General features: G+C 37.2%; 2 protein-coding genes and 1 long non-coding RNA gene across 14 annotated transcripts in view; 1 reads left to right on the top strand and 2 right to left on the bottom strand.

Annotated features, from left to right (window-relative positions):
• Nucleotides 1-10,514: 10,514 nt before the first annotated feature.
• On the bottom strand, nt 10,515-19,682 carry LOC112192518 (sugar transporter ERD6-like 5). 12 transcript variants are annotated; one of them, XR_002933546.2, is made up of 19 exons: nt 19,332-19,679; nt 19,165-19,227; nt 18,925-19,014; nt 18,785-18,844; nt 18,568-18,633; nt 18,411-18,476; nt 18,240-18,315; nt 18,086-18,150; nt 17,883-17,975; nt 17,653-17,733; nt 17,473-17,557; nt 17,340-17,383; nt 17,194-17,256; nt 17,046-17,105; nt 16,905-16,958; nt 16,748-16,807; nt 16,514-16,628; nt 16,209-16,421; nt 10,515-10,753 (listed from the first exon to the last, which is right to left on the bottom strand). XR_002933546.2 is itself a non-coding variant. In XM_024332281.2 (19 exons), the coding sequence occupies exons 1-18, from the start codon at nt 19,533-19,535 to the stop codon at nt 16,291-16,293; spliced, it is 1,476 nt and encodes a 491-aa protein (XP_024188049.1). In that variant the 5' UTR covers nt 19,536-19,680; the 3' UTR covers nt 10,515-10,734; nt 16,288-16,290. The 12 variants fall into 12 exon arrangements, 11 of the variants coding, with proteins under 11 accessions (XP_024188049.1, XP_024188047.1, XP_040372582.1 ...); XM_024332281.2 differs by having other exon boundaries at nt 10,515-10,734; nt 16,288-16,421; nt 19,332-19,680; XM_024332279.2 differs by having other exon boundaries at nt 10,515-10,720; nt 16,288-16,421.
• Nucleotides 19,683-20,444: 762 nt separating this feature from the next.
• LOC121052084 lies at nt 20,445-21,528 on the top strand. The gene is made up of 2 exons (XR_005807938.1): nt 20,445-20,740; nt 20,825-21,528. It is a non-coding gene; the product is annotated as an uncharacterized LOC121052084 (long non-coding RNA).
• A 643-nt stretch (nt 21,529-22,171) lies between these two features.
• The window catches only part of LOC112192520 (sugar transporter ERD6-like 5), a 3,992-nt gene continuing 1,304 nt past the window's right edge, over nt 22,172-24,859 (bottom strand). The window contains exons 5-18 of the mRNA XM_024332285.2: nt 24,700-24,765; nt 24,537-24,602; nt 24,342-24,417; nt 24,192-24,256; nt 23,994-24,086; nt 23,827-23,904; nt 23,659-23,743; nt 23,525-23,568; nt 23,361-23,423; nt 23,225-23,284; nt 23,094-23,147; nt 22,872-22,931; nt 22,644-22,758; nt 22,172-22,555 (exon numbers count right to left, since the gene is read on the bottom strand). Of these exons, the coding sequence (XP_024188053.2) occupies nt 22,410-22,555; nt 22,644-22,758; nt 22,872-22,931; nt 23,094-23,147; nt 23,225-23,284; nt 23,361-23,423; nt 23,525-23,568; nt 23,659-23,743; nt 23,827-23,904; nt 23,994-24,086; nt 24,192-24,256; nt 24,342-24,417; nt 24,537-24,602; nt 24,700-24,765 (1,071 nt within the window). The 3' untranslated portion in view covers nt 22,172-22,409. The remainder of the gene's footprint in view (nt 22,556-22,643; nt 22,759-22,871; nt 22,932-23,093; nt 23,148-23,224; nt 23,285-23,360; nt 23,424-23,524; nt 23,569-23,658; nt 23,744-23,826; nt 23,905-23,993; nt 24,087-24,191; nt 24,257-24,341; nt 24,418-24,536; nt 24,603-24,699; nt 24,766-24,859) is intronic.

Below are 24,859 nucleotides of genomic sequence, written 5' to 3'. Positions count from 1 at the left end.
ATTTCCTTTCTTATTCCTGCAATTATGAAAAAAAAGATTTACACCGCGAATTTTGATGTGTTCTCAAGCGAAAGTTCTTCTACGGTTCTACCCACTTAACAGCCGAAAGTTCTTCTACCCACCCTGGTTGGTGGTCACCCCCATGACGTGTCAACAGATCTAGATGGCTGAGGCGACTATGTAATATGAGCTTTAGGATGAGTCCGACGTTAAAATTGTCCGTCATCGTCAGATTTTGAATAGTGTTGGAAAAAAACATTGTTCAGTCAACGAAAAAAATCGGAGGAGATGGGTAATTATAGAACTATCAACTATGGTTTTGCGATGGGTGAAACTGAAACGGCGGAGATGAAGGTGGACTCAGCCGGGGTATGCGGGTCGGGTCGTGGGTTTTCAGAGGAATAATCATCTGCTAATCCAGCAGTCGTTTTCAGAGCTTGAATCCTCTGGTCTTTCTCATACTCGTCAAAGAAAGGAAATTGAGGAATTGGGTATTTGAGTTTTTGGATTGATACCATTTTGGGTGGGAAATAATGGTTATGCAGGACATCAGGACATGATCAAGATTTGTTGTACTCGATTGGGATTCCATCAAATATCAGAATACCCAATTGCTTGCTATTCCATTTGGTATTGATTCCTTGATCTGATTTGGGGTTTTGATGGTGGATTTTTCGGTAAGTGTATTTGGTTAGTGTAGATGAGAAACAAGTCATGTCTTACTGAGCTTGCAGAAATACCCATGGTGCTGCAAACAGTAAACAAGTCTCGCCGAGTTGCCCACATCGAGACAGCGCGTGTAATACACGCACCCATTCCTGACCTAGGTGGGTGCTCACTTGGGTGGGTGGAAGTAGCTCTGCTTAAAACCCGTGTTGCAAGATCTTCCTGAGCCATCAGATCAGTCCGTCAGCAACTGTTTGGAAAAAAAAAAAAAAACTCTGTAGTTATGCGTTGTTCCATGGGGATGGGACCGATGGGTAAAATGAAACAAAAGATTTAATTAATGGTGAATGAAGTAAAAAATACGCAGAGATCCTGCAGTCCTCATATTTTTAATCTTCATTTACTTACTGAATATCAGATTTTTTTCGGAATTTTTTTGTTTTTTTTTGTTTTTTGTTTCAGACTGATTAACAAAAGAGGAGCCCCTGCCCCTCTGTCTTCTGCAATTTCGTTTGTTTTTTTGTTTGGTTAACGGTATAACAGAGAAAACTGATCAGTTTGCCTTGGAGATTGAAAGGCATTGATTATTTAATGGCTAAATGTTGAGGTGGTTAATTGGTGTCCTTTGGATGTTTAATGGACGTATATTTGGATGTTTAATGGACGGATATGATTAAAAGCCAAGGACAACTAAGGACTAACTACTGCCAAAGAGAGGATTCGGATCCGCAACGAAAATGTGATCACCCGCTTTCAACAAATTACAACAAAAAAATAAAAAATTACTTATAGACAATATTTCATTAATCTGGTGCTCTGTTTAGCTCGTTAACCAGTTCAATCATATCCATACCATCAAGGCATCAAGATGGAATCCAAATGCATCAAGATATTTATGACTGAATCCAAATGCATCATAAATTTAACATTTATTTATAAGTTTTCAGGGGAACATTGACCGAGTGATGGATGAGCAAAAACTCTATTAGAATGTCCAAATTTTTTAAGGGTGAGGCTATGGCCACCCTATAATTTTCTTTGTTCACCTTACTTGCTCATTACACCCTACATTTTAATTTCAATTATTAAATTTACTTATCCAACCCATTTCTCTTTCTAGGAATATCCTCCATCATATGACATATCAAATTAAAAAAGAAATTTTGTTTAACGAAAATTTCTCTTTTAATTTATATAAATTAAAAAGACGTCCTAAAATATATTAAAGTTTCCTAATAAAAACATAATTTGATTTACTTCCATTTTTTTATTTTTTCCATTCAGTTTCAATGTTCGTTTATTTCAATCCATATTAGAAAAAATTAGTAAGTGCTACTATGAGCAATGAAAAAAGATTGTTTTTTTTCTTCGGGTTTTAAATTTTTTACTTTCGGTGTTTATAAGGGTATTATAAAGATTTTGATGAAGTTAACACTAATGGTTTTGTGAATTGTCTTCTAAAAAAAATTGTTTTGTGAATTGAATAACTAATTAACAATGAGGACGCAACAAAAAGAAAAAAAAGAAAATTGTAATAAATTGAAATTTGGATGGAGAGGATGAAGATTAATGTTATCATAAGAGAAATTAAGTAGTTTTGTATTTAATTAGTTATGTATTTAGTTTTTCTTAAATATTTAAATTTTAGGAAATTAGTGTACTTATTAGTCATTTTGCATTTGGGTAATATAGTATTTCAATAATTCAAATATTTGTAGGGTGAACAAATAAAATGGTAGGGTGATAATAGTCGCACCCATTTTTCAAAAGCCATAAATTACCCCTTTCAAAACAAAAACAAAAAACCATAAATTAGAAAAACATATTTTTCAAAAACATTTGTTTCCAATCAAGCTCTAGTAGGTCTTAGTGATCATAAATTAAGAATATAGCCGAAAGATTCAGCGACAGAAATGGAGACGGATTTTGATCAAGTTCAATACAAAAAAATACCCATCATTTCAAAAATACGTACGTGACATGTTTGCAATCTGGCTTTCACATATTCTAGTAAAACTCCACATCCTCATCATCCTCATCTTGCAAGTCTTCAAACTCACCTCCTTCTTCAAGAGCCTCGCGTGTGAACCAAGATACTGCATGAGGAATTATTTTGTCTCGAAATATTTTACTACAAAACACCAACAATATGTTATTTGAATACATATTCATCACAATCAACAATGAGCATCGAAGAAATCTCAATGAAATGCAATTAAAGTTATCAAATTAAGTTTTAAATATTAACAAATCATCTATTTATGGCTCTATATATTGTACTACGTTTCTATTTACAAGACTGTTTTAACCAACTGCTCAAACTTTACCAATTGCCTTACAAAAATTCCTTTGATTTCGGCAAACTTTCCTAACTAGTAATTTAGCTCAAATATATTACGTACCCGATATAGTAGTCATAATTCAGTCTACTTTTGACTTCCTCAACCTGTGTCATATACATGAATGAGCTAGAAGAAAACCCTATATCATCATGAGCGGTTTTAATTACAAGGGATAAAGCCAAACTTAATTACTAGATATTCATCATGACAATCAATATATTCATCATAATAATCGGGATGTTCATCATAATCAAGATGTTCATCATGAGGACGGAACTTGGGAGGGTTAAAGAAGTTGAAGAAACTTTCACAAGATTTGATCAGGCGCTCGGAATTCTTCGACATTCCCTCCAGAAGCTTATGTGTCAAGTCTTTTCCATGATGCCATTTGATGACACACCTACAAGAGTACAAGGTAACCCCCGATTAGGAACAAAATTAATTAAGCGAAGGGGCTTCATCAATACAACTCAGAATAGAAAATAGAATTACCCAGTTGTTTTCTCCTGATATGATTTGGTCAGCACATCATTTTCAAAATAAGGATTAGGCTGCTGAAAAACGAACTCCAACTTGAAACATCCTTCATCTATCTTAAACCACTTGATATCCTTCAGATACTTAAGTGCCTCTTCATCGCGCTCTGTGATCTACATACACATGTATATTCCAGTAAACTAACAGATGATCTTTATATTTAACTCAACAAATAAATAGAATAAGAATCATTCTCACCTCCTGAGCAAGTAATTTATGATTCTTCATTGCAGAAAGCCAAAAGTTAGGGATTTCCTTCACTACATTAAAAGGGATAATGCAATGTCATACTCAAATAGTCAAATCTAGTGCATGCATTTTGAAGATTTAAATTTAAATTTCAAATAAAATAGGCACCTGTGGTGGCTTTATCTCCTTGGTCCCTTGCAGCTTTAGCTTTCACTTCAACTTTACATATATCGTTAACAATCTGATATCTCTACAATAAATGTTACATGATTCATTGAGGAAATACATCTTGCATTTCAACATCATTAAAGCAGATTCAATAACGCCAGCCTTGAGTTAAAATTCAAGGACGTACATCATGATATAGTATATATGACTTGGTACGTATCAATGTAATAAGAACTGGTGATTGTTGGCTGAGGTCATGCATACCTTCGCGTATAAAGGTTTATAAAGTTTCAAGTACTTTGCTTCCAGATTTTTTCTAGTCTCGGAATACTTCAATCTCAGCATACGATGCTTGTATACAATGTAGCTAACAGGACTAAAGAACTGCAAGTCCTAAAAAAAAGGCAAACACAAATTAAAAATGAAGTGAAGCCTGGCAAAAAAAAAAAAAAAAAAATCTGTCGTCGTCTTTGCTAAGTTTTGTTCTGCTAGAACCTGAGTTTGATAAATATATACATGTGAGGCTTGACATAAAATTTTGGCAATTGACGGTAAATAAATATATGAATATACCATCTGCTCTTATAAAGCATTCTGAATCTGATATCATCAAGCAGAATGACTATAGTTTAGGTAGATGTACCTCCAAATCCTTATTGTTGATGATTTTGTCCCGAATTGTTGAACTATACAGTACACAGGACACCATAAACATGTTATTGTGATTGGAAAGATGAAGATGACTACACAGTATATGGTCTTACAAATCTCATGTCAATATGTCATACAATTTTGTGAAAACGATTGGAATTGCAAATCTTTTCATGTTTCTGACAGTTCCATCTCTGCACTTTTATTTTATTCCTATAGTTTTGTCAAGTAATTAACTGAACAGACTTGATCAAACTCATTATAAAACCAGTAAAAAATACAAAATGAACTTTTCACTGAATTGTAATTGCGGTTACTTGATGCATTAACTCAGCCATAGTGAAGGTAAAAAATGCAATAGTCCTGCTCCATAAGTCTTTGGACTTTTTCAGCCTGTCAACATAGACATCAAACATATTAATTAAACTTGCTCTTATATATTCATCAATATTAACCAAGTTCATAGCCATGTAACATGAACAAAACTTAAACTTACAGAGTCGGCAACAGGGGACTTAAAGAAGTTGAAGAAGCTGTCACCATTTTCTGTTTCAGTCAAGCTTTTCCCAGGATGCCACTCGATCTCCATCCTTCAAGGTGGTTAAACTTGAGTATAACAGGAGAGATGTATGGTTAAAAACCAGTCAAGCACAAAATTAGATTACCCGGTTGCCTCTGTGACTTTAGGCTTGTTGCCAGAAGTTGTGCGAAATGTTTTCGTGAGCTTAGAATCTTTAAAATAAGGATTAGAATCAAATAAGAACTCCAGCTTGAATCCATTAGGAATCTTTCTACAACGAATATTTTTTAAATGCTGGAAGGCCCCTTCATCCAGTTGTGTAATCTGTTTCCCGTAGACAGCTTACTAGCTTAGCATAATTTCGACAATCATAAGTAAAAAAGGCGCACACGACAAAGGCTTATGAAATCCCAACCTTCTTAGCAAGTACTTCATTGTTCTTCAATTTAGAAAGCCAAAATTCAGTCTTTCCTTCCCCTGCATTACGTTGGAAGATGTATAATCCAACATCACGTTCAAGCGGCAGAGTAGGTCATGTATTTCACTTAATATTTTATTTGAGGGGTACCTTGTAGGTTTTTAAAAAACCCTTTGTATTGTTCTTTCAATTCAGCCCTCGCTTTATGAAACTCAATTTCCGTCTTCTTATGTTCCCGCTGCAAAAGAAGGATGTGCATGCATAAAAGCTCTTAAGCTCTACGACTGATCATAAAATTACAGTCAGATAATTAAAAATTCTTTGGTACTCCGAAGTATAGTATGCGAAAAGAATAGATCTGACCGTGAAAAACCTCATATACAGACCTGTAAGTTTTTCAAAAGCTCAATGCGATACTTCAACCTTATGATTTCCCATAACTCGTTGTACTGTCGGGAGAACTGAAAAAAAAAAAAAAAAAACATGAAAACTTACAGGAGTCATATGAAAACAATTGGCATATATAAGAAACTTTCCCAAAGATGGTAATCAAGACCAAGATCATCATCCATAATCAAAACCAAGAGGGAGGAGGAAACTGTGAAGTGGATGATTCGCGAGCGGGATGTTTGAATTTTTTAGGGTTAACCAAAGTCTTCAAGTTATATTAACCAAAGTTTGGGCCTTTCGGGTTTTACCCCACTCCCTCATAAATATTTGAACAATTTGAGTACTTGATTGGCAAATGGGTTTATCATGGCTAGCCTCCCTCGGATTTCCTATTGATCAGAAAGGAATGAGCCATGTTTGGACTTTGGCTGGTGGTGTAAACTGTGTTTGAAATTAGGTTTAAATGTGTAAGGAAAAGGGACACTCCATGAGATTAATGAACAATAAAATTTGAGAATCTTACTACTGTTACTTAAGGTAACAATATTTCATATCTATAAGGAATTAGTAGATTTCTATTAGATTCTCTTTATGAGAGAGATCTTTTAACAACATCTCTGTATAAAGTTGTGTTCCCTGCATTAAACATATCTGTTTACCACGAATAAACATGCCACACTAGTTCAGGCTTGTATTTCTTCACGTGTTCGCCTTGGTCTCCGGTACAAGCTTTGTAAATTAACACAAGTTTCTACTTCAGAGCATCAGTTATTCTACTCAGGCAAAACCTTTCAAGAAGCACAAAAGAAAGCCTAAATCTAAAAACCTTGTAAAAATAAGTTTTTACTTGAGACTTGTGCGCATCAGTTATTCTACTCAGGCAAAACCTTAGAGTAAGTGCCATCCCGATATGCAGAATATATATTTCAAGGAAAAACAGAAGTATATTTCAAAAAATAAGAGAAGGATAATGGAAGCTTCTACTAAGGCTATGCTTTCTGTCTACACTAGCCTTCTTGCACGCGCATACGCGTGTGCAGAAGGGCCGCGCTCACGGGTGTGAATTATATTTTTGAAAAAAATACCGTTCTCATGTACAACATACCATTTATTTCTACTAAAAGCCAAGTTTCTGAGATTAACAAATATGTCACCGCTTTTACAATTAATCAATATTGGCTTAACTTTGCCTCTTTAATTCTCTTAGGCTTTGTTTCCATCTGAGGCCCTTCCATGCTTCTTCAACCGTTTCTTCGCAGCTGATCTCTTTGGTTTTCTCCTCCCCCGTTTCTTTTGCTTCCTTTTTTTCTTTCTTCAATAATCCAAATGATCTCACTATCAAAGGGAATTTCTACAGAATGATCAGAAAAAATGTGTGCTCAAATCAACATTAATTACTTAGGTAATGTATAATCATATTTAAAACAAAAACTAAAAGAAATAAGAGAAGAAATTACAGACGTGCTGTCCGAGGATTATTTGACAAAAGAAAAAAGTCCAAGCACGATTATCGTATATGCAATTCATTTACATATAGGGGGAACTAATCGCAGGTAAATAGTGAAGAGACTAAGATCTTCATTACCCAAGACACCTGCAAGATCAATTGAGACCTTCAACGCTTGCGTTAGCCTTCTATCCCGTATCCTTTCACAGTAGTTTAACTACAAAATCAGTTTCTTTGTTTGGGCTAAACATGACTGTACACTACTGTTACTAAAAAGAATGATAAGGATTAAGGAATCAATATGATGTTTCTTGTAAATGTATGGAAGAACATCTGGACTAAACTACAGAAAGTACTCATGAATACAACTTTTAAATTTTAGCTTCTCCCATTAAAAGTAACAAAGAACTAACAAAATAGATAAATAACGCATATGATCTTCATTGTAAATACACCAAAGAACACATGGAGTAAACTAAAGACAGGAAAGTGTTCATGAACGCAACATATAACCTCCAGCCTTTCTTCATTCATAAACTCCAAATTATTTTTCAGACCTAAAAAACAAAATTCCAAATTAATTCAGCCAAAATTCGATATAGAACATAGTGAAAAGAGAAAGGGAAGCAATTTTTATCACCATTCTTCTCTGGCCTTTTTGCTTATTCCTTTCTGCCTTCCCCAAGAACAGTCGGAAATTCATCAATACCCATCAAAAGTCCTCCTTGAAAATTCAGGAGCTTCAACAGCTTGAATCTCTCAGAAAATAATGACATCCCCAAAATCGATTTTGCCCCAACAAATATTGCTTCTATTTATAGGAACAAATAAGAAAACCCAGCAAGAATCCGCATCATTATTCCCTGAAGTCAATCTGCATAGGAATAACATCTTTGGATGTTAAAAACAAAGAACATTTCAGTCAAAACACCACATCTATGAGACTTGCTAAAAAGTACGAATACCATATAAATTTCATCTGGAAATCAAATGACCATAGAAAAAAGTTCATTTGCATCTGGCACGCTTAAAACTTGAAACGTATAGTCATGCTTCTGTTTTTGTTTTTGGTTATGAAACCAAGTAAAAAAAAAAAACTGTCAATCAATTGATATGGTTTTTCTTTATTACTCTGTTGTTCGTGTTCTTTTTTTGGGTTTGACACCATACGGATCAACATATGCACACCCACACTAAACCTCTTCTAACATAGATTTGGAAGAGTATAATGCCGAATTCTAAAGGCAGTGGCCTATGCTTCAACTAACAAATCTTAAATTGATCTATACAGATCGTACATTCTCTATTATTCGTGTTAGATGCAGAATTGTAGGACAACATGGCAGCTACTTACGGCTTCACCTACTTAGTTTTGATTCCCCATTGCAAACACATGGAAAGAAATAAATTACCAGATTGAGGGCCTTCATTGATTTCTCTTTTCTCATTCCACAACTTTTCCTTGATCTAAAACCTGAAACATATACACCTAGTAAGCGCAGGCTTGTGAGGTAAAAACCAAATATATAGAAAAAAGGACCATATGGATGAACTTCAATGTTAATTCTTGTAAAAATCACGATACAAAGAACAGAAGAAGTACAATTATAGTAGCATAAATCACTAAACTCGAACCAAAGTATACAACTAACAAGACAAATAGAAAATCTTCCACTAAACAAAACAACCGAATGAAAAAAGAGATAAAGCATAAATTAAAAGATGCAAATTCTTAACCGAATAGGATTTTGCCTTACCCGAATTCGATATTTGTATGCTTTTCCTCTTTTCTCATTCTGGGTTATGCCTCTTTGCTTTTTATAAACTGTATCGGGTGGGTTTTTTTTTTTTTTTTTTTTTTTTTTTTTTTTTTCTGAGAATGAAACTATACAGATACATGTATCTGGTAGTTTTGAGAAAATGATGAACGTGATGAGTCATCTCTGCTCCGATTCCCATGACGTCCAAATTCTTCGATCAATCGTGCTTCCATTTTTTGAGAAGATGGGTTTATGGGAACGGTCGCTGGATTCGGTATTTACTGTTATGCTCAATAATACTTGCCGCTCTATTCTTTACTCCATTTTCCTTTTTAGTATCAGACATGGGTATTTTTGGTAATCTAATTTTTGGTGAAGCCTTGACACTAAATCAAACTCTTCCATTTCTAATAGTAGAGATATGTTCGCCGAAGCTTCTCACATTCTTCATTTCTCCCAATGACTTGACAATAGGAAATACTGTCTTATAACGGAATCATATAAAATATGTTCGAATAGCGAAAGTATTGAAATGGTTTCGTCACTACCGACCTTTTATTTATCTATTTTTTTTCGATTGATAACACAATATACAACAAGAAGAAAAAACAAAACTAATGTATATAAAAAAAAACAAAACTACGACAAAAACTGAAGCAGAGGAGGAAATTAAGATGCTCCTACTCTACTTCTCTAGCAGCAGGAGGAATCCGAGCCGACCAAAGAGAAGTAGAGGAGGAAGAATGTCCATTCTTTTATTTATCTATATTTTGTTTGAGAATCTTTTGATTTATCCATTTGTTATTGAATGCTTGCGGATCTTTCGGGCAACTCTACATATCCATGACTATAGTGGATTGAAATATCTCCAAGTCTTGTATACTCTCAAATATTTGTGGATGACTTCTGCCAGCTGGAATCACTATTTGTGGTTTTGCACTTATATTATACCGGCACGTAGTTCTTTGCTTTGATCATATGAAGCTATATTCTTGACGTAAATCAACTGGGTTATAGATTATAAATTCATGAACAAGGTTGGAACAAAATGTATAGTTGTATATTGGTTGGGACATAATGATTCTTGGTATTATAGACTGCACAAGTACATTGATAGATGCTTTAGAACTATAAATATGAAAACAACGAATGTGCATAACCAAAAATTTTCAGTTGAATTTTCAGCCCTTCCAATTAACATTGAGAGTCAACCGGCAGCATATCCTCACCCTCACTCACCTCCATACCTCCTCTTCAACTTTCATCCCCACCTTACCCCTTGATTTCTCTCACACATTCCATGGAAAAACAAAATGCTACTAAAATATTATAATGAATTCTTTTGACTTATTTATGGAACCACTACCAAATTCCGCATAACGTGTCAGCTAAAATGTAGGCTGGTTATGTATTGATGTTATATGAATGACTGGTAACAAGTAAATGAATTTCATTAGGTGAAATGCTGGGGTACAAGTTATCTAGCTTAGAAACAAAGCCAAACATCAGCCAAGTTTATCATCAACAAATCTACACCATATTTCAATTGACAGGACCAAAATAACTTGAAAGGCGCATGCCAACTTTTCTTCCCAGATGACTGATTGATTGGTCTCCGAGTCCGAGACTTGCCTGAAGTTGAAGCACTAACCTCAATCTTATTATTGTTTAAGGACAAGCATAAATTAACAGAGAGAGAGAGGGAGGGAATATAGATGCAGAGAGAATGAAGATTCAAGTATGTTATTCATCTCCCAAAGGGGTGTAATTATAGGAGTACATTTGTAGTGTGAATGCTCAAAGAGAAAATAAATTTGGTAACATTCTTCTCTTGGTTGATTGAGGGCTGCAGCTCCACAGGTGGCTGCAATGATCACAATTGCCATGCTTGTTGCCCTTTGGCATAAAGTATGTCACACAAGTCTCTATACCTACATTATACACTCAAGTACCATATCTATACACTCAAGTACCTATTACATGATATAGACATTTATACTATGACTCATGTATACTACAACACTCCCCCTTAGATATTTCATGTCAATAGTATTGTCTACGCCGTGCGCTTCTAAGTTGCCTCGTTAAAAACTTTGCCAATGTTGTAGTATATATGAATCATGTTGTAGTATACATGAATCATAGTATAAATGTCTATATCATGTAATAGGTACTTCTTGAGTGTATAGATATGGTACTTGAGTGTATAATGTAGGTATAGAGACTTATGTGACATACTTTATGCCAAAGGGCAACAAGCATGGAAATTGTGATCATTGCAGCCACCATGTGGAGCTGCAGCCCTCAATCAACCAAGAGAAGAATGTTACCGAATTGGTTTTCTCTTTGAGCATTCACTACAAATGTACTCCTATAAATACACCCCCTTGGGAGATGAATAAGATACTTGAATCTTCATTCTCTCCCTCTCTCTCTGTTAATTTATGCTTGTCCTTAAACACGTTATCAGCACAAGCTCCTAGCCCTTGCTAGCCATATCGTGCGCTGCCCCTGCACTCGTTCCTATGCAGATCAGCCTGTTTGCACACCGGCAAACATCTTGTTCAGAACCTCTAATCAAAATACTTTCTGCATCAAAGTTGTTCATCTATTCTCTTCTATCTGACCTCCAAATTTTAGCCATGTTGGAGTCATTTTGAGACTTGTACACCATTCGAAGTGGGAGCTGTTCAGCATGCTCGTTCCTGTGCAGATCAGCCTACTTGCACGCCGAGAAACGTCCTTTTCGGGACATCTAATCAAAATACTTTCTTCATCAAAGTTGTTCATCTCTGTATCTTATATCAAAATTTCAGCCCTGTCAGAGTCGTTTTGCGACCTGTACACCATTTGAAGTGGGATCTGTTCAGAAGCGAATTTGCTCCGAATTTCAACAAGTAAGTTTTCAAGATTAAAGTTTCCGTTTTTTAGTTTTTACTCCTTTTCTCCTCTTTTCTTTTTCTCGGGAACTTGCAATTAAAAAGCGGAATTATAGAAATTCACGCTAAACGAACTACGACAGTTCGTAATCAATGAACTAAGAGTATTCATAATATTCGGACTAAGAGCGTCCGCAAGCATCAATTTATGACCATATTAAAAGTGGGTTCGATTATTTAATTAGCGGAATTGTGGGGATTCACGCTAAACTAACTAAAAGCCTTCGTAATCAATGAACTAAGAGTGTTCATAATATTCGGAGTAAGAGCGTCCGCAAACATCATTGTTTTGGTCTAATCCAAATATTCTTGGAAATTGATTTCTTGGTAGCATAGCTCGAAAATCTTATTATTTTAGTTTTCGTGGAAGTTTAAACTCCGAAACTAATATATATTCTCTTCTTATTTCAACAAGATGTCGAATGAACCTAGACTCGACTTTCCAATGCTTGACTCAACAGGCTCGGAATACCATGGCTGGGTAACCGACGTTGAGAACCATCTCACTGCGAGAGGGATATTGCTTATAATCCAGGCACCTGACCATGGCCTTGTGTTCCAACGAACACTCACAAAGCATGCTCAAGCAATTATCTTGATGCGACGCCACATGAATAAATCTCTCAGATTAGAGTACATGTCGATCAAGGATGCAAGAGACCTATGGATAGCGCTAGAAGAGCGCTTTGGCAATATCCAAGATTCCCTCCTCCCTGACTTGAAGATTCAGTGGAACAATATACGCTTCTCCGACTTCAAGTCTGTTGCTGAATACAATTCAGAAGCTCTTCTCCTCAAAGCCATGTTGAGGTTCTGTGAAAAACCTCTCACAAAAGAAGAACTAATTGAGAAGACTCTCCACCATTCCCGTCGCAGCACTTGTGATATCAAAGCAATATCGCACTGAAGTCAATGCTGGACGAATTACGAAGTTTAATGAGCTCATCAATATTATGTCGGTAGCTGAAAAGCACGACAACATCCTCGTAAAGAATTATAATTCAAGGCTCATTGGAACCAAGAGCGTTCGTGAGGCGAATTATAATGCACCCAAAAGAGGGCGCAAGGAGCGGTACCCTAATAACAGGGGACAAGAAGGACGAATGGGTCCATATAACCGCCCCAATAAAGAAGGAAACCACAACTTTAGAGCGGACACACGTGGTGGTAACTCCACACGTGGGAGAGGTGGATATGGCATCACCATGGGCCGTTGAGGTAGAACCATGGGCCATGGAGGTCGCACTATGAGACGTGGTAGTAGCAGCAACCCTCCTAAGGAATATCCACAACGTGGACAACCTGCACCTCAAATGAGGGGAGGTAACCACAATGACATGTGTCATCGATGTGGATCAATTGAGCATTGGCTCAAGCAATGCCATGCAAGTACCCAAGTAGCTGAAAGCTACAAGGAATATAGGCAATTGAGAGAGCAAGAAACCAATCTTGCTGAAGATGAAGATATCAATCTTGCTGAAGATGAAGATGGTGAAGATATCACTCTCACCACTGAGGACTTCAAAGCTGCAAATAAAGAGCACGAGGATGCCGCAGACTTTGATTAGAATAGTCCTTTTCTATTTTCCAATAAACGGCAAATGTGCCTTAGTCAATAAATGACAATTGTATTAACTCTTTCTCATGTATCAAATGAAGTATTGATGCGTCACATGAGAAAGAGTTAATACAATTGTCATTTATTGACTAAGGCACATTTGCCGTTTATTGGAAAATAGAAAAGGACTATTCTAATCAAAGTCTGCGGCATCCTCGTGCTCTTTATTTGCAGCTTTGAAGTCCTCAGTGGTGAGAGTGATATCTTCACCATCTTCATCTTCAGCAAGATTGATATCTTCATCTTCAGCAAGATTGGTTTCTTGCTCTCTCAATTGCCTATACTCCTTGTAGCTTTCAGCTACTTGGGTACTTGCATGACATTGCTTGAGCCAATGCTCAATTGATCCACATCGATGACACATGTCATTGTGGTTACCTCCCCTCATTTGAGGTGCAGGTTGTCCACGTTGTGGATATTTCCTAGGAGGGTTGCTGCTACTACCACGTCTCATAGTGCGACCTCCATGGCCCATGGTTGTACCTCAACGGCCCATGGTGTTGCCATATCCACCTCTCCCACGTGTGGAGTTACCACCACGTGTGTCCGCTCTAAAGTTGCGTTTCCTTCTTTATTGGGGCGGTTATATGGACCCATTCGTCCTTCTTGTCCCCTGTTATTAGGGTACCGCTCCTTGCGCCCTCTTTTGGGTGCATTATAATTCGCCTCACGAACGCTCTTGGTTCCAATGGGCCTTGAATTATAATTCTTTACGAGGATGTTGTCGTGCTTTTCAGCTACCGACATAATATTGATGAGCTCATTAAACTTCGTAATTCGTCCAGCATTGACTTCAGTGCGATATTGCTTTGATATCACAAGTGCTGCGACGGGAATGGTGGAGAGTCTTCTCAATTAGTTCTTCTTTTGTGAGAGGTTTTTCACAGAACCTCAACATGGCTTTGAGGATAAGAGCTTCTGAATTGTATTCAGCAACAGACTTGAAGTCGGAGAAGCGTATATTGTTCCACTGAATCTTCAAGTCAGAGAGGAGTGAATCTTGGATATTGCCAAAGCGCTCTTCTAGCGCTACCCATAGGTCTCTTGCATCCTTGATCGACATGTACTCTAATCTGAGAAATTTATCCATGTGGCGTCGCATCAAGATAATTGCTTGAGCATGCTTTGTGAGTGTTCGTTGGAACACAAGGCCATGGTCAGGTGCCTGGATTATAGGCAATATCCCTCTCGCAGTGAGATGGTTCTCAACGTCGGTTACCCAGCCATGGTATTCCGAGCCTGTTGAGTCAAGCATTGAAAAGTCGAGCCTAGGTTCATTCGACATCTTGTTGAAATAAGAAGAGAATATATATTAGTTTCGGAGTTTAAACTTTCACGAAAACTAAAATAATAAGATTTCCGAGCTATGCTACCAAGAAATCAATTTCCAAGAATATTTGGATTAGACCAAAACAATGATGTTTGCGGACGCTCTTAGTCCGAATATTATGAACACTCTTAGTTCATTGATTACGAAGGCTTTTAGTTCGTTTAGCGTGAATCCCCACAATTTCGCTAATTAAATAATCGAACCCACTTTTAATATGGTCATAAATTGATGCTTGCGGACGCTCTTAGTCCGAATATTATGAACACTCTTAGTTCATTGATTACGAACTGTCGTAGTTCGTTTAGCGTGAATTTCTATAATTCCGCTTTTTAATTGCAAGTTCCCGAGAAAAAGAAAAGAGGAGAAAAGGAGTAAAAACTCAAAAACGGAAACTTTAATCTTTAAAACTTACTTGTTGAAATTCGGAGCAAATTCGCTTCTGAACAGATCCCACTTCAAATGGTGTACAGGTCGCAAAACGACTCTGACATGGCTGAAATTTTGATATCAGATATAAGATACAGAGTTGAACAACTTTGATGAAGAAAGTATTTTGATTAGATGTCCCTAAAATGACGTTTCTCAGCGTGCAAGTAGGCTGATCTGAACATGAACGAGCATGCTGAAGTGCTGAACAGCTCCCACTTCGAATGGTGTACAGGTCTCAAAACAACTCCAACATGGCTAAAATTTGGAGGTCAGATAGAAGAGACATAGATGAACAACTTTGATGCATAAAGTATTTTCATCAGAGATTCTGAACAAGATGTTTCAGGGTGTGTAAACAAGCTGATTTGCATAGGAACGAGCGCAGGGGCAGCGCACGGTATGGCTAGCAAGGGCTAGGAGCTCATGCTGATATCGTGTTTAAGGACAAACATAAATTAATAGAGAGAGAGGGAGAGAATATAGATGCAGAGAGAATGAAGATTCAAGTATGTTATTCATCTCCTAAAGGGGTGTATTTATATGAGTACATTTGTAGTGTGAATACTCAAAGAGAAAACCAATTCGGTAACATTCTTCTCTTGGTTGATTGAGGGCTGCAGCTCCACATGGTGGCTGCAATGATCACAATTGCCATGTTTGTTGCCCTTTGGCATAAAGTATGTCACACAAGTCTCTATACCTACATTATACACTCAAGTACCATATCTATACACTCAAGAAGTACCTATTACATGATATAGACATTTATACTACAACATGATTCATATATACTACAACAATTATCTAAAAGCAGTCACTGGACATTTGATGGCAAAGACAGCTCACTGTATCAAGAGAATGTCATCATGATCAAGGGACTTACCATTTATCGCTTTACAGAAAACGGATTCATAGAGGCCTGTATTTCTTCAAGTGTTCGCCCCTTTGTCTCCGGTACAAGCTTTGCAACAAATAAAACAGTTACTCCACATATGCTTGAAAACATGAAGAATGTCCCTGAAAAATAGAATGTAACTTGTAAAACCAGGTGTCCATTCTCTCAGTACTCCACAGAGAAATAGGAAGAGACAGCTTTCTGGCAGCCTTACCTGCTGAATTCCAATCCATTAGGAAATTAAATGCATATGACACAATCCAAGAACCTAACCAGCTAACCAATGTCACCAGGCTTCCGGCCGAGCCTTTCATGTTTATAGGAAATATCTGTAATTGACATAAACTTTTAGCGACACAAAATGCTAGATCTGTGAAGCGACTGAACTTCATTTCTAATACATTCGTACAGAAACTATCGAGATAACGCTTGATAATGATATTTTTACCTCCGACATTATAACCCAAGGAATTCCTCCCATGCCTAATGAGAATGATCCTGTATATACCTGATTGCAGGTTTAAAGTTTAAACAATATCCTAATGTAACCACAAATGCCCCTAACTACTAATTTCCATAGGCATATATCAGGTTATTTGCATTACCAGTATGCCAACAAGAGCGAATATGGGGGTGACCTGACTCCATCCTTGAAGGTCCTAAACATGTATACTTCGTACTATCAAGAAATAATTAAAAATTACAATAAGAAATTGAAACGGGACTATATTTGAACAGGAGGAAACCTTCAACAAGAATGACAATCCCACAAAGAGGCAACCTAAGCATGTTCCTGCTGAAGATACCTGTAAGAATTATGAAACTTCAGCACTTGATTTTAACTCAAATCCCATCACCAATGGTCTAAGAACTCTCACTCTTCTTTGTTCTTACCAGAAGAAGTGGACGTCTTCCAGATTTGTCCATTAAAACTACACCCAAAGCTGTCATCGGAATCTATAGAAGACTAAGTAGAATTAAATGACTATGTATAAACAATCAGAAGCCAACACTGGAGATGAGTGAAGAAAATCAAGCACCTGAACAGCAACCATAGCTATAGTCCCTATACTATCAGAGAACCCTGCCAAAAGCCACAGATTCATTTCATTCACTGTCCTGTTTCTTTTGGCTCTTGTTATACGTGAAGTTAGGAAGATGCATTTCACATACCAGCTGAAATGAATATGGTACTTGCATAGAAGGCAATGCCATTAACCCCTCCAAATTGTTGAAGTACCATCAGGCCAACTCCGACCTGAAAGGAATTAAGAATTCTGATCAATTTTTGTACTTCATAAAAGGTCCAAAAGATGCATAAGAAGGATAAATCTTAAGATTAACAAAGCTTACAAGGAGGGAATGAGCATATCTCCACTGAAATAAGTCAAGAATGCTTGCTTCTGAGAGAAGCTTCAGAGTTTTTGTATAATCCTAGATGAGAATACAAACACCTTTTCCAATGTCAATACATTGAAAATGTTTACAAGTTCGGAACTGCTTCTTTCTAGTAAGATCAGAAACAAAAGACTGAAAGAGTCACTGTCTCATTAAGACATACTTTATTGTAATTCAAAACTTACTCTAATCTCAGCTGCTTCTCCAGAAGTATCAGCATTCTTCCCCCTCAGGTGCTGAAGAGCTGCTTCCCCCTCTTTCTCTTTACCTATTTTTGCCTGGAAATGGTCTCATCAGTATAGTACATCAACAGAAGATGTTAGAGATATTCAGAAAGGATAAGTACTCGACATTATTAGGAAAACCGTGAAGATAGTACATGACTCACCAGCCATCTAGGAGACTCTGGAATGAAGAAGAGACCTAAAATCTGTACAACACAAGGAATAGTTCCTGAAGTTTACACAAAAGAAACCATGTCAAATTCCTCTTTGATTTCCCTGTAGATTGAAGTTTCAAAGAATAGAAGAAGAGAAAGTTACCGATCAGTGCCAAAGCTCGCCAGTTCACAAAAGCCCCAATAAGATATGTTAGTGAAACACCACAACATATCATCAACTGTAAAATCAGAGGTAAATGGTAAGCCTGTGATCATAAGAAATGAATATGTAATCATCTCCAAAATTCTGGACCATGTAATACTTGTGCTTTACCTGATGAACTGTCGTAAATCCTCCCCGCAGATTCTTTGGTGTTATTTCTGCTATGTATATAGGCACCTGTTTGCATTTGAAACATAAACACTTTCATCTAGCACCACAATAACAACAATCTTTTAGGAGTTGTAATCATCAAGCACAAAAAAATCACCACATAAGAAAGTAGCCCCATTCCACATCCTACCAATAGTCTTCCAAGATCAGCCCACCAAGCAACCTTTCAAGAAGCACAAAAGAAAGCCTAAATCTCAAAACCATGTGAAAATCGATTTTTACTTGAAAGCATTAGTTATTCTACTCAGGAATCATACAATGTATATAATTCGAAGCTTGAAATGGAACAACTAAAGAGAGAAATGATGCAAAACCTTAGAGAGAGCTATGGCTAGCCATCCAAATATGCAGACTATCTGTGAAAATCCCATAGTCTGCATCATATAGCAAACCAAATGAAGCAAAACTGAAGTACATCTTAAGAAATAAGAAAAGGGTAATGGAAGAAACTTACACCTCTTCTACCTATGTAATCTGCCATTTTCCCACTCACTACTGCGCCTATCATTGCTCCAATTGTCAATATTGAACCGAAAACCGAGTACTGCAAAATGACTACTTACCATAAGTTTCAACTGAGGCAAGTATTAAGCTTTACAGGAGTGGCAACTAATCCAAAGATCAATGCAAATGGATTAAACAAAATCAATGTGTCACAATGTCTACTGAAAAAGGTTTTTAACTTTTTACAAACCTCAGCAACAGAGAGGCCCAAATCATCCATGATTCCTGACCGAGCAGGTGAGGAGTATCCCACCTACAATTCAATCAAACACCATTGCTTCAGTTCATCAGTGAAAACATTTTCACTTTCACTTAAGAGTAGTAAAGGCTGATAAAAAGTTAAAACCTCATACTGACCGCAGAGCCAAAAACATAGGAACCAGACACAGCAACCAAGGTGCTGAGTACAACCATACTTGTGGCTGAAGAATTTTCACTTCCACTTCCAGTCCCACTTCTACTACTTCCACCAACGTCATCACCACCGCTGTTCCGGCCGCCAGCCACGTCAAGCAGAGGACTTGCTAACTCTCCTCCTTCTATGCTTTCTCTGCTGCCCATGTCTGGATACTTGTTGAGAGATCAAGAACTGATCTGAAACTGTGGATCAAGTTGGATAAGTAGATCAGGAAGTGATGAATACAAAACAAAACAATGATGGTGGTTTTGTCTTGGTGTATACGCATCTTCCATGTAGTGGAGAAAAGTTGTCATCTTCCATGTAGTGGAGAAAAGTTGTCGTCTTTTAGTTTATTACACATCAATAATAGTACTCAATGAGGCACAAACAATGACTATCCTACGTAATTCTAATGCTTTTGATTTTTGAAGAGTGATCATAAAACTTCTGAATTAGTGGCTTTGTGGGTTTTTGCGGTCATATGATGACCCATGTGTTTTAGGGCGATTCAATTCTTATGAATTGGCAACACTTTTGTACTTCTGTAATGTATTTTTTTGTTTTGTTTTTCGTTTATCTGTCACTCTGAAATAAGCAGGGTATGAAATTTTCATAACACACTGAATCAAGTTGCGTCACCCTTACCTAAAATTGCAAATATATCAATTTTAGAGAGTCAAGTTCTAATTCTTAATTAGAATCAGGACTCATCGAAGACTTTCAAGTTCAATTAAAATTTAATTACTAAAATATCATCATACTGATAGTTTAACTAGAAAGTCCTCGATGCGTCATTATTAATGTACTGGGTGTTGGAGAGAGCCCCAAATTTGGAAGAATTTGACATCTGTGGCCAGCAGGGGCGGACGCACAGTGGGACGAGTGGGGGCAGCTGCCCCGCTGAGATTTTGACATTTGGCAACTGACCATTTTTATTTTATTTTATATGGGCCATGTTATATACTTATATATGCAAGGGCTGCCCCCATATCGTAGTGTATATATATATATATGGCAAGTTGGCAACTGACCATTTTTGTTTCACTTTCCTTTCTAATATATATATATATATTGACATATGCAACCGTGCATCTCACCAAATCTCTACCATTCATATATAATTTTATATATGGAAAGGATGATCTCTTATTCCCTTGTCCCAGAGACCCAGACGCCCCAGACCTTTTCTTCTTCTATTTGTTCTACTGAGAATCCGCAAACAACCAGACTCAGTACTCAAATAAGTGAACAACCAAACTCAATACTTCCAGTCTTTGATTCGAGTCCGACATCATCGACTCCTTTAGTTTTCCATATCTGCTGTTCTGCAACTCAGCCTTGGATTGATCATTGATGTATCTTAAAGGTTACTTCTTTATCTTCTAGTTTAATTCCCAAATATATGACTTTGTTGATTAGATTAAGTTACTCTTTTTTATGAAAATTGCAGTTGTGAAAGATTAAAGATGGAGAGATTCTTTAAACGAACATCAAATGAGTTATCAGGGGCCCTCACAGAGAGTGAAAGATCAAAACAGAGTCGGGTAGAAATTGATTTGGCTAATCTTCCTTCTGATCCTGGAGAAAGAACTAAAATTTCAGATTATCATCCCGATATTAGGGATCAAATTAGAAGAGAGTATCTGCTAAGAGGTCCTTGTCGGCCTAGAAATCATCAGTTTGTCCAAACACAGTGCGGAGAAGGGAAACGAAGGTTTGTCTCTGATTGGTTTAATGACTTCCCTGATTGGTTAGAATATAGCGTAGCCAAAAATGCTGCATTTTGTTTGTGCTGCTATCTCTTCAAATCAAATGTTGGTGAGCAAGGAGGAGGTGATTGTTTTACTGGTATTGGTTTTCAAAATTGGAAGAAAAAAGAAAGATTGCATGATCATGTAGGGAAGCAGAATAGTGTCCATAATCAAGCACTGCAAAAATGTGAAGCTTTGATGAATGAAAAGCAGCATATTCGAAACATTATTGATCAGAATGTGCATCAATCCCGAATAGATTATCGAGTTCGACTAGAAGCTTCAGTTGAACCTTTTCTGCTATTGGACATTGTTTTTCCAAGTTGAAGAGTTGAGCATGATAGTTTGTAATGAATGAGTCACATGACATTTGCTAGTAAACCCTGTTTCTTTGATTGCATTCCTTTACTTCCTCTTTGGTGCAAATTTGTTAATGAATGAGTCACTTGAAATTTTCTATTAAACTATGTTTCTTTGAATGAGTAAACTATGATCCTATTTGGTACAAGTTTGTTAATAAATGAGTTACTTGAAACCTGCCCCCAGTGATATATATTCCTGCGTCCGCCACTGGTGGCCAGAGTTTCTTTGGGCCAGTGTTCAGGCAGGCGGGTCGAGTTTCAATCAGAGCGGCCCATGGGTATGAAACACCTAAACCCTAGAAGCCTACCCTCCGTGACTATATAAATATATGAGGTTCCCATCACTGTAGTGTTTTGAGCCGATCAGAAGAGAAGTGCGGAAAGGGTGAAAGAGCTTAGAGCAAGTTGATAGTTTTAATGGAGTCGGTAAGAGTGAGTCATCGATTCAATAATGTTCATATCATCGAACACAGAATCAGAATCAGATCACATGCATCTCTCTTACCGATTTCATTAAAATCCTTTGATTTCCTCTGGCTCCTCCCTTTCCCCATTTTTCTGACTCCCCTGTTTTCCACAACTGGTAGCATCGTGTTCTTCATCTCTTTCTTTTCAGTACTGTATAGCATTGTAACTATTAGTGTTCTGGGTTCTTGATCTTGGATGTTGAAGCTGAAAGGAGATTTGAAAAGTGTGTGACAAGCTTAAAATCTGAGTAAAACACCCTAGTTTCATACAAAGTTGGTACTTTCTGAACATGAAGATGTGCAAAGTTTATGGCTTTTTAACATTTAAGCAATAAAGTTCATGGCTTTCACTATTCTTTGTATGGCATGCTTTCCTTTTTTCAATAGGAGACCCTGAATGGCTGCCAGTTGGGTAACTATAATGGAAATAATGCAGCCTTTGGAATAGACATGGTTTATCTTATAGTCAGAGGAAAATGGGTAATTCTTGTTTGTATTGATGCTTGTATTTCTTCTAGGGTTCGGCCTTTGGTCTCCGGCACCAGCTTTGCCACGAACAGAAGTGTAATGCCGGAAATGGCTGAGAAGAAGAAGAATGTTCCTGAAGACCAATTATAGTCCAGCACCAATTACCAACAGTATAGTAAGCATACAGGAGGAGAAAATATAAAGAACAAAATCTGAGATACCTGCCGAGCTCCAGTCCATCATGAAATTGAGGGTGTATGTTGCTATAAAAGCACAAGACCATTTTACCAAACTCAAGAGGCTTCCAGCTGAACCTTTAACGTTCATGGGGTATATCTGAAAAGGAAATTATTTCCAACTTTGTTTTATGGCACGTTATTCTTGATCTGTTAACTTTCGGAAGACATCAGTGAAAGCGCACTAAGCTCACGAACAATAACAATACTCACCTCTGACATAATAACCCAGGGTAATCCTGCCATGCCTGTTGCGTATGATACACTTTGACCCTGACAGAGAAAGAAGTCTGTCACAGAGTGCAATTGGTAACCCTCAGGCAAAGCTGAAGATCTGCTCTTCGTTACCAATTTGGAAATGATTTTAGGCTCCAAGACGTGATCGAAATTGCCAAGAGAAGAGGAATGCTTGTCATTTGGTTAGAATGTACTTACCAACAAGCCAATGTAAACCAAAATGGGAGTGACCTTCTTCCACAGGTGGAGGTCCTGCCAAGCTCAAAGTATGATCAGTTGTATATGAACCGAACAAAAACACAGAATCAATATATAGTTAGGGGTGAAACCTGAAAGCTGAATGCCAAACCCACAAGAAAGGCACTCAAGCACAATCCGCCAGCAGAAACCTGCAAACATTTGGTCACTTCACTGCGAACTTAATGATATTCAACACCACAGCTGAGATAAATTTGCCAATCTCACCATTAGAAGTGGTCGTCTTCCAGCTTTGTCTGTTAAGAGCACACTCAATGCAACACCAGGTATCTGTGAAAGAAAACATCCCAAATATTTAATATCTGTTTGCATCAATCACAAGATTCACAACTGTCTGTTCACTTGGAGTACTGAGAAACTTCTAACTTTACCAAAATGAGAGCCAATGATGTAGTCCCAATGCTACTTGAAAAACCTGAAAGAATCAAAAAAATGGATAAGATATTCTGTGACATTGCATTTGAGTATACGATTATGACCCAAACTTGGAGAGCTTTTGATTTACCTGCATCCACAAATATAGAACTTGCATAAAAAGCTACTGCATTGGCACCCCCAAATTGTTGCAGTGACATGAGCCCAACTCCAACCTAAGCAAATTCAAGAACGCGTACAAACCATGAAAAGTGAGAGTGGAACACTAGAATGATTATATTCCTTTGAGCCAACTTACAACGAGTGAGTGAGCATATCTCTTTTGGAACAAGTCCAGGACTCTTTCTGAGTGCTGCTGAAACATTTCTGTATAATCCTACAACAATATAAGAGCCTCAACTTATTTCATGGCTACCAAACAGTACATTTTTCAAAAAAACAAGGAGTTGGAATGTGGAAGGTGACTATTATTTCAGCTGCTTCTTGAGATATGTCAGTGTTCTTTCCTCTAAGATGCTGAAGAGTCGCTTCGAAGGCTTTTCGCCTGCCAACTTTGGCCTGCACACAAGTTTTGTATCAATCTACTTGATCGAACACTCTAATTAAACATTTGCCCAGCCTTTTATAATGAATATTTGTGATCAACTGTAGAATTCGACTCACCAGCCACCTTGGAGACTCTGGAATGAAGAATAAACCTATAATGTGTACAAGAGATGGAATAGCACCTGTATACAAAGTAATATTAACTGCTACATTCAATTTGATGCAATTGATCTAACTTGTTCAAGGTAGTAGGAACAGATGACATACCGATTACAGCCAAGGTCCGCCAGGTTATGACATTTCCAAGGAAATATGTTAGTGCGAAGCCAAAACTAAGCATCAACTGTGCAGTTAATGAAATTTATAGCAGAAATTAGAGAGATGGTAAATAAGATTACAAGCACAGAGAATAATAAGCTGGCAGTTCATCTCACAATTACAAGGATTTAAATTATGTAATACCTGAGTAGCTGAAGTAAACCTTCCTCTAAGATCAGTAGGTGTTATTTCTGCTATGTATACAGGTACCTATTATTAAACAAGATTATGATCATAACATAATTTGTTCTACACATCAATTACAAACCAAAGTTGTAAGCAGAATATATTGTGAAATTCTAATTACCACGTAGCAAATTATACCGACGCCAAATCCCACTGACAACCGTCCTAAATCCAGCCACCAAGCATTCTGCATAAAGCATTTAACTCTCTTCACTGACTGAACCCAGAAATGGGAGAAAACCAAAAGACGCCAAAAAAGGGGGAAAATGCCTTTGACTTGT

The sequence above is a fragment of the Rosa chinensis genome, chromosome 3 (assembly GCF_002994745.2).
Source record: "Rosa chinensis cultivar Old Blush chromosome 3, RchiOBHm-V2, whole genome shotgun sequence".
Classification (NCBI taxonomy): domain Eukaryota; kingdom Viridiplantae; phylum Streptophyta; class Magnoliopsida; order Rosales; family Rosaceae; genus Rosa; species Rosa chinensis.
The sequence above is the reverse complement of the archived record's forward strand: the minus strand, read 5'-3'. Positions and strand labels throughout refer to the sequence as shown.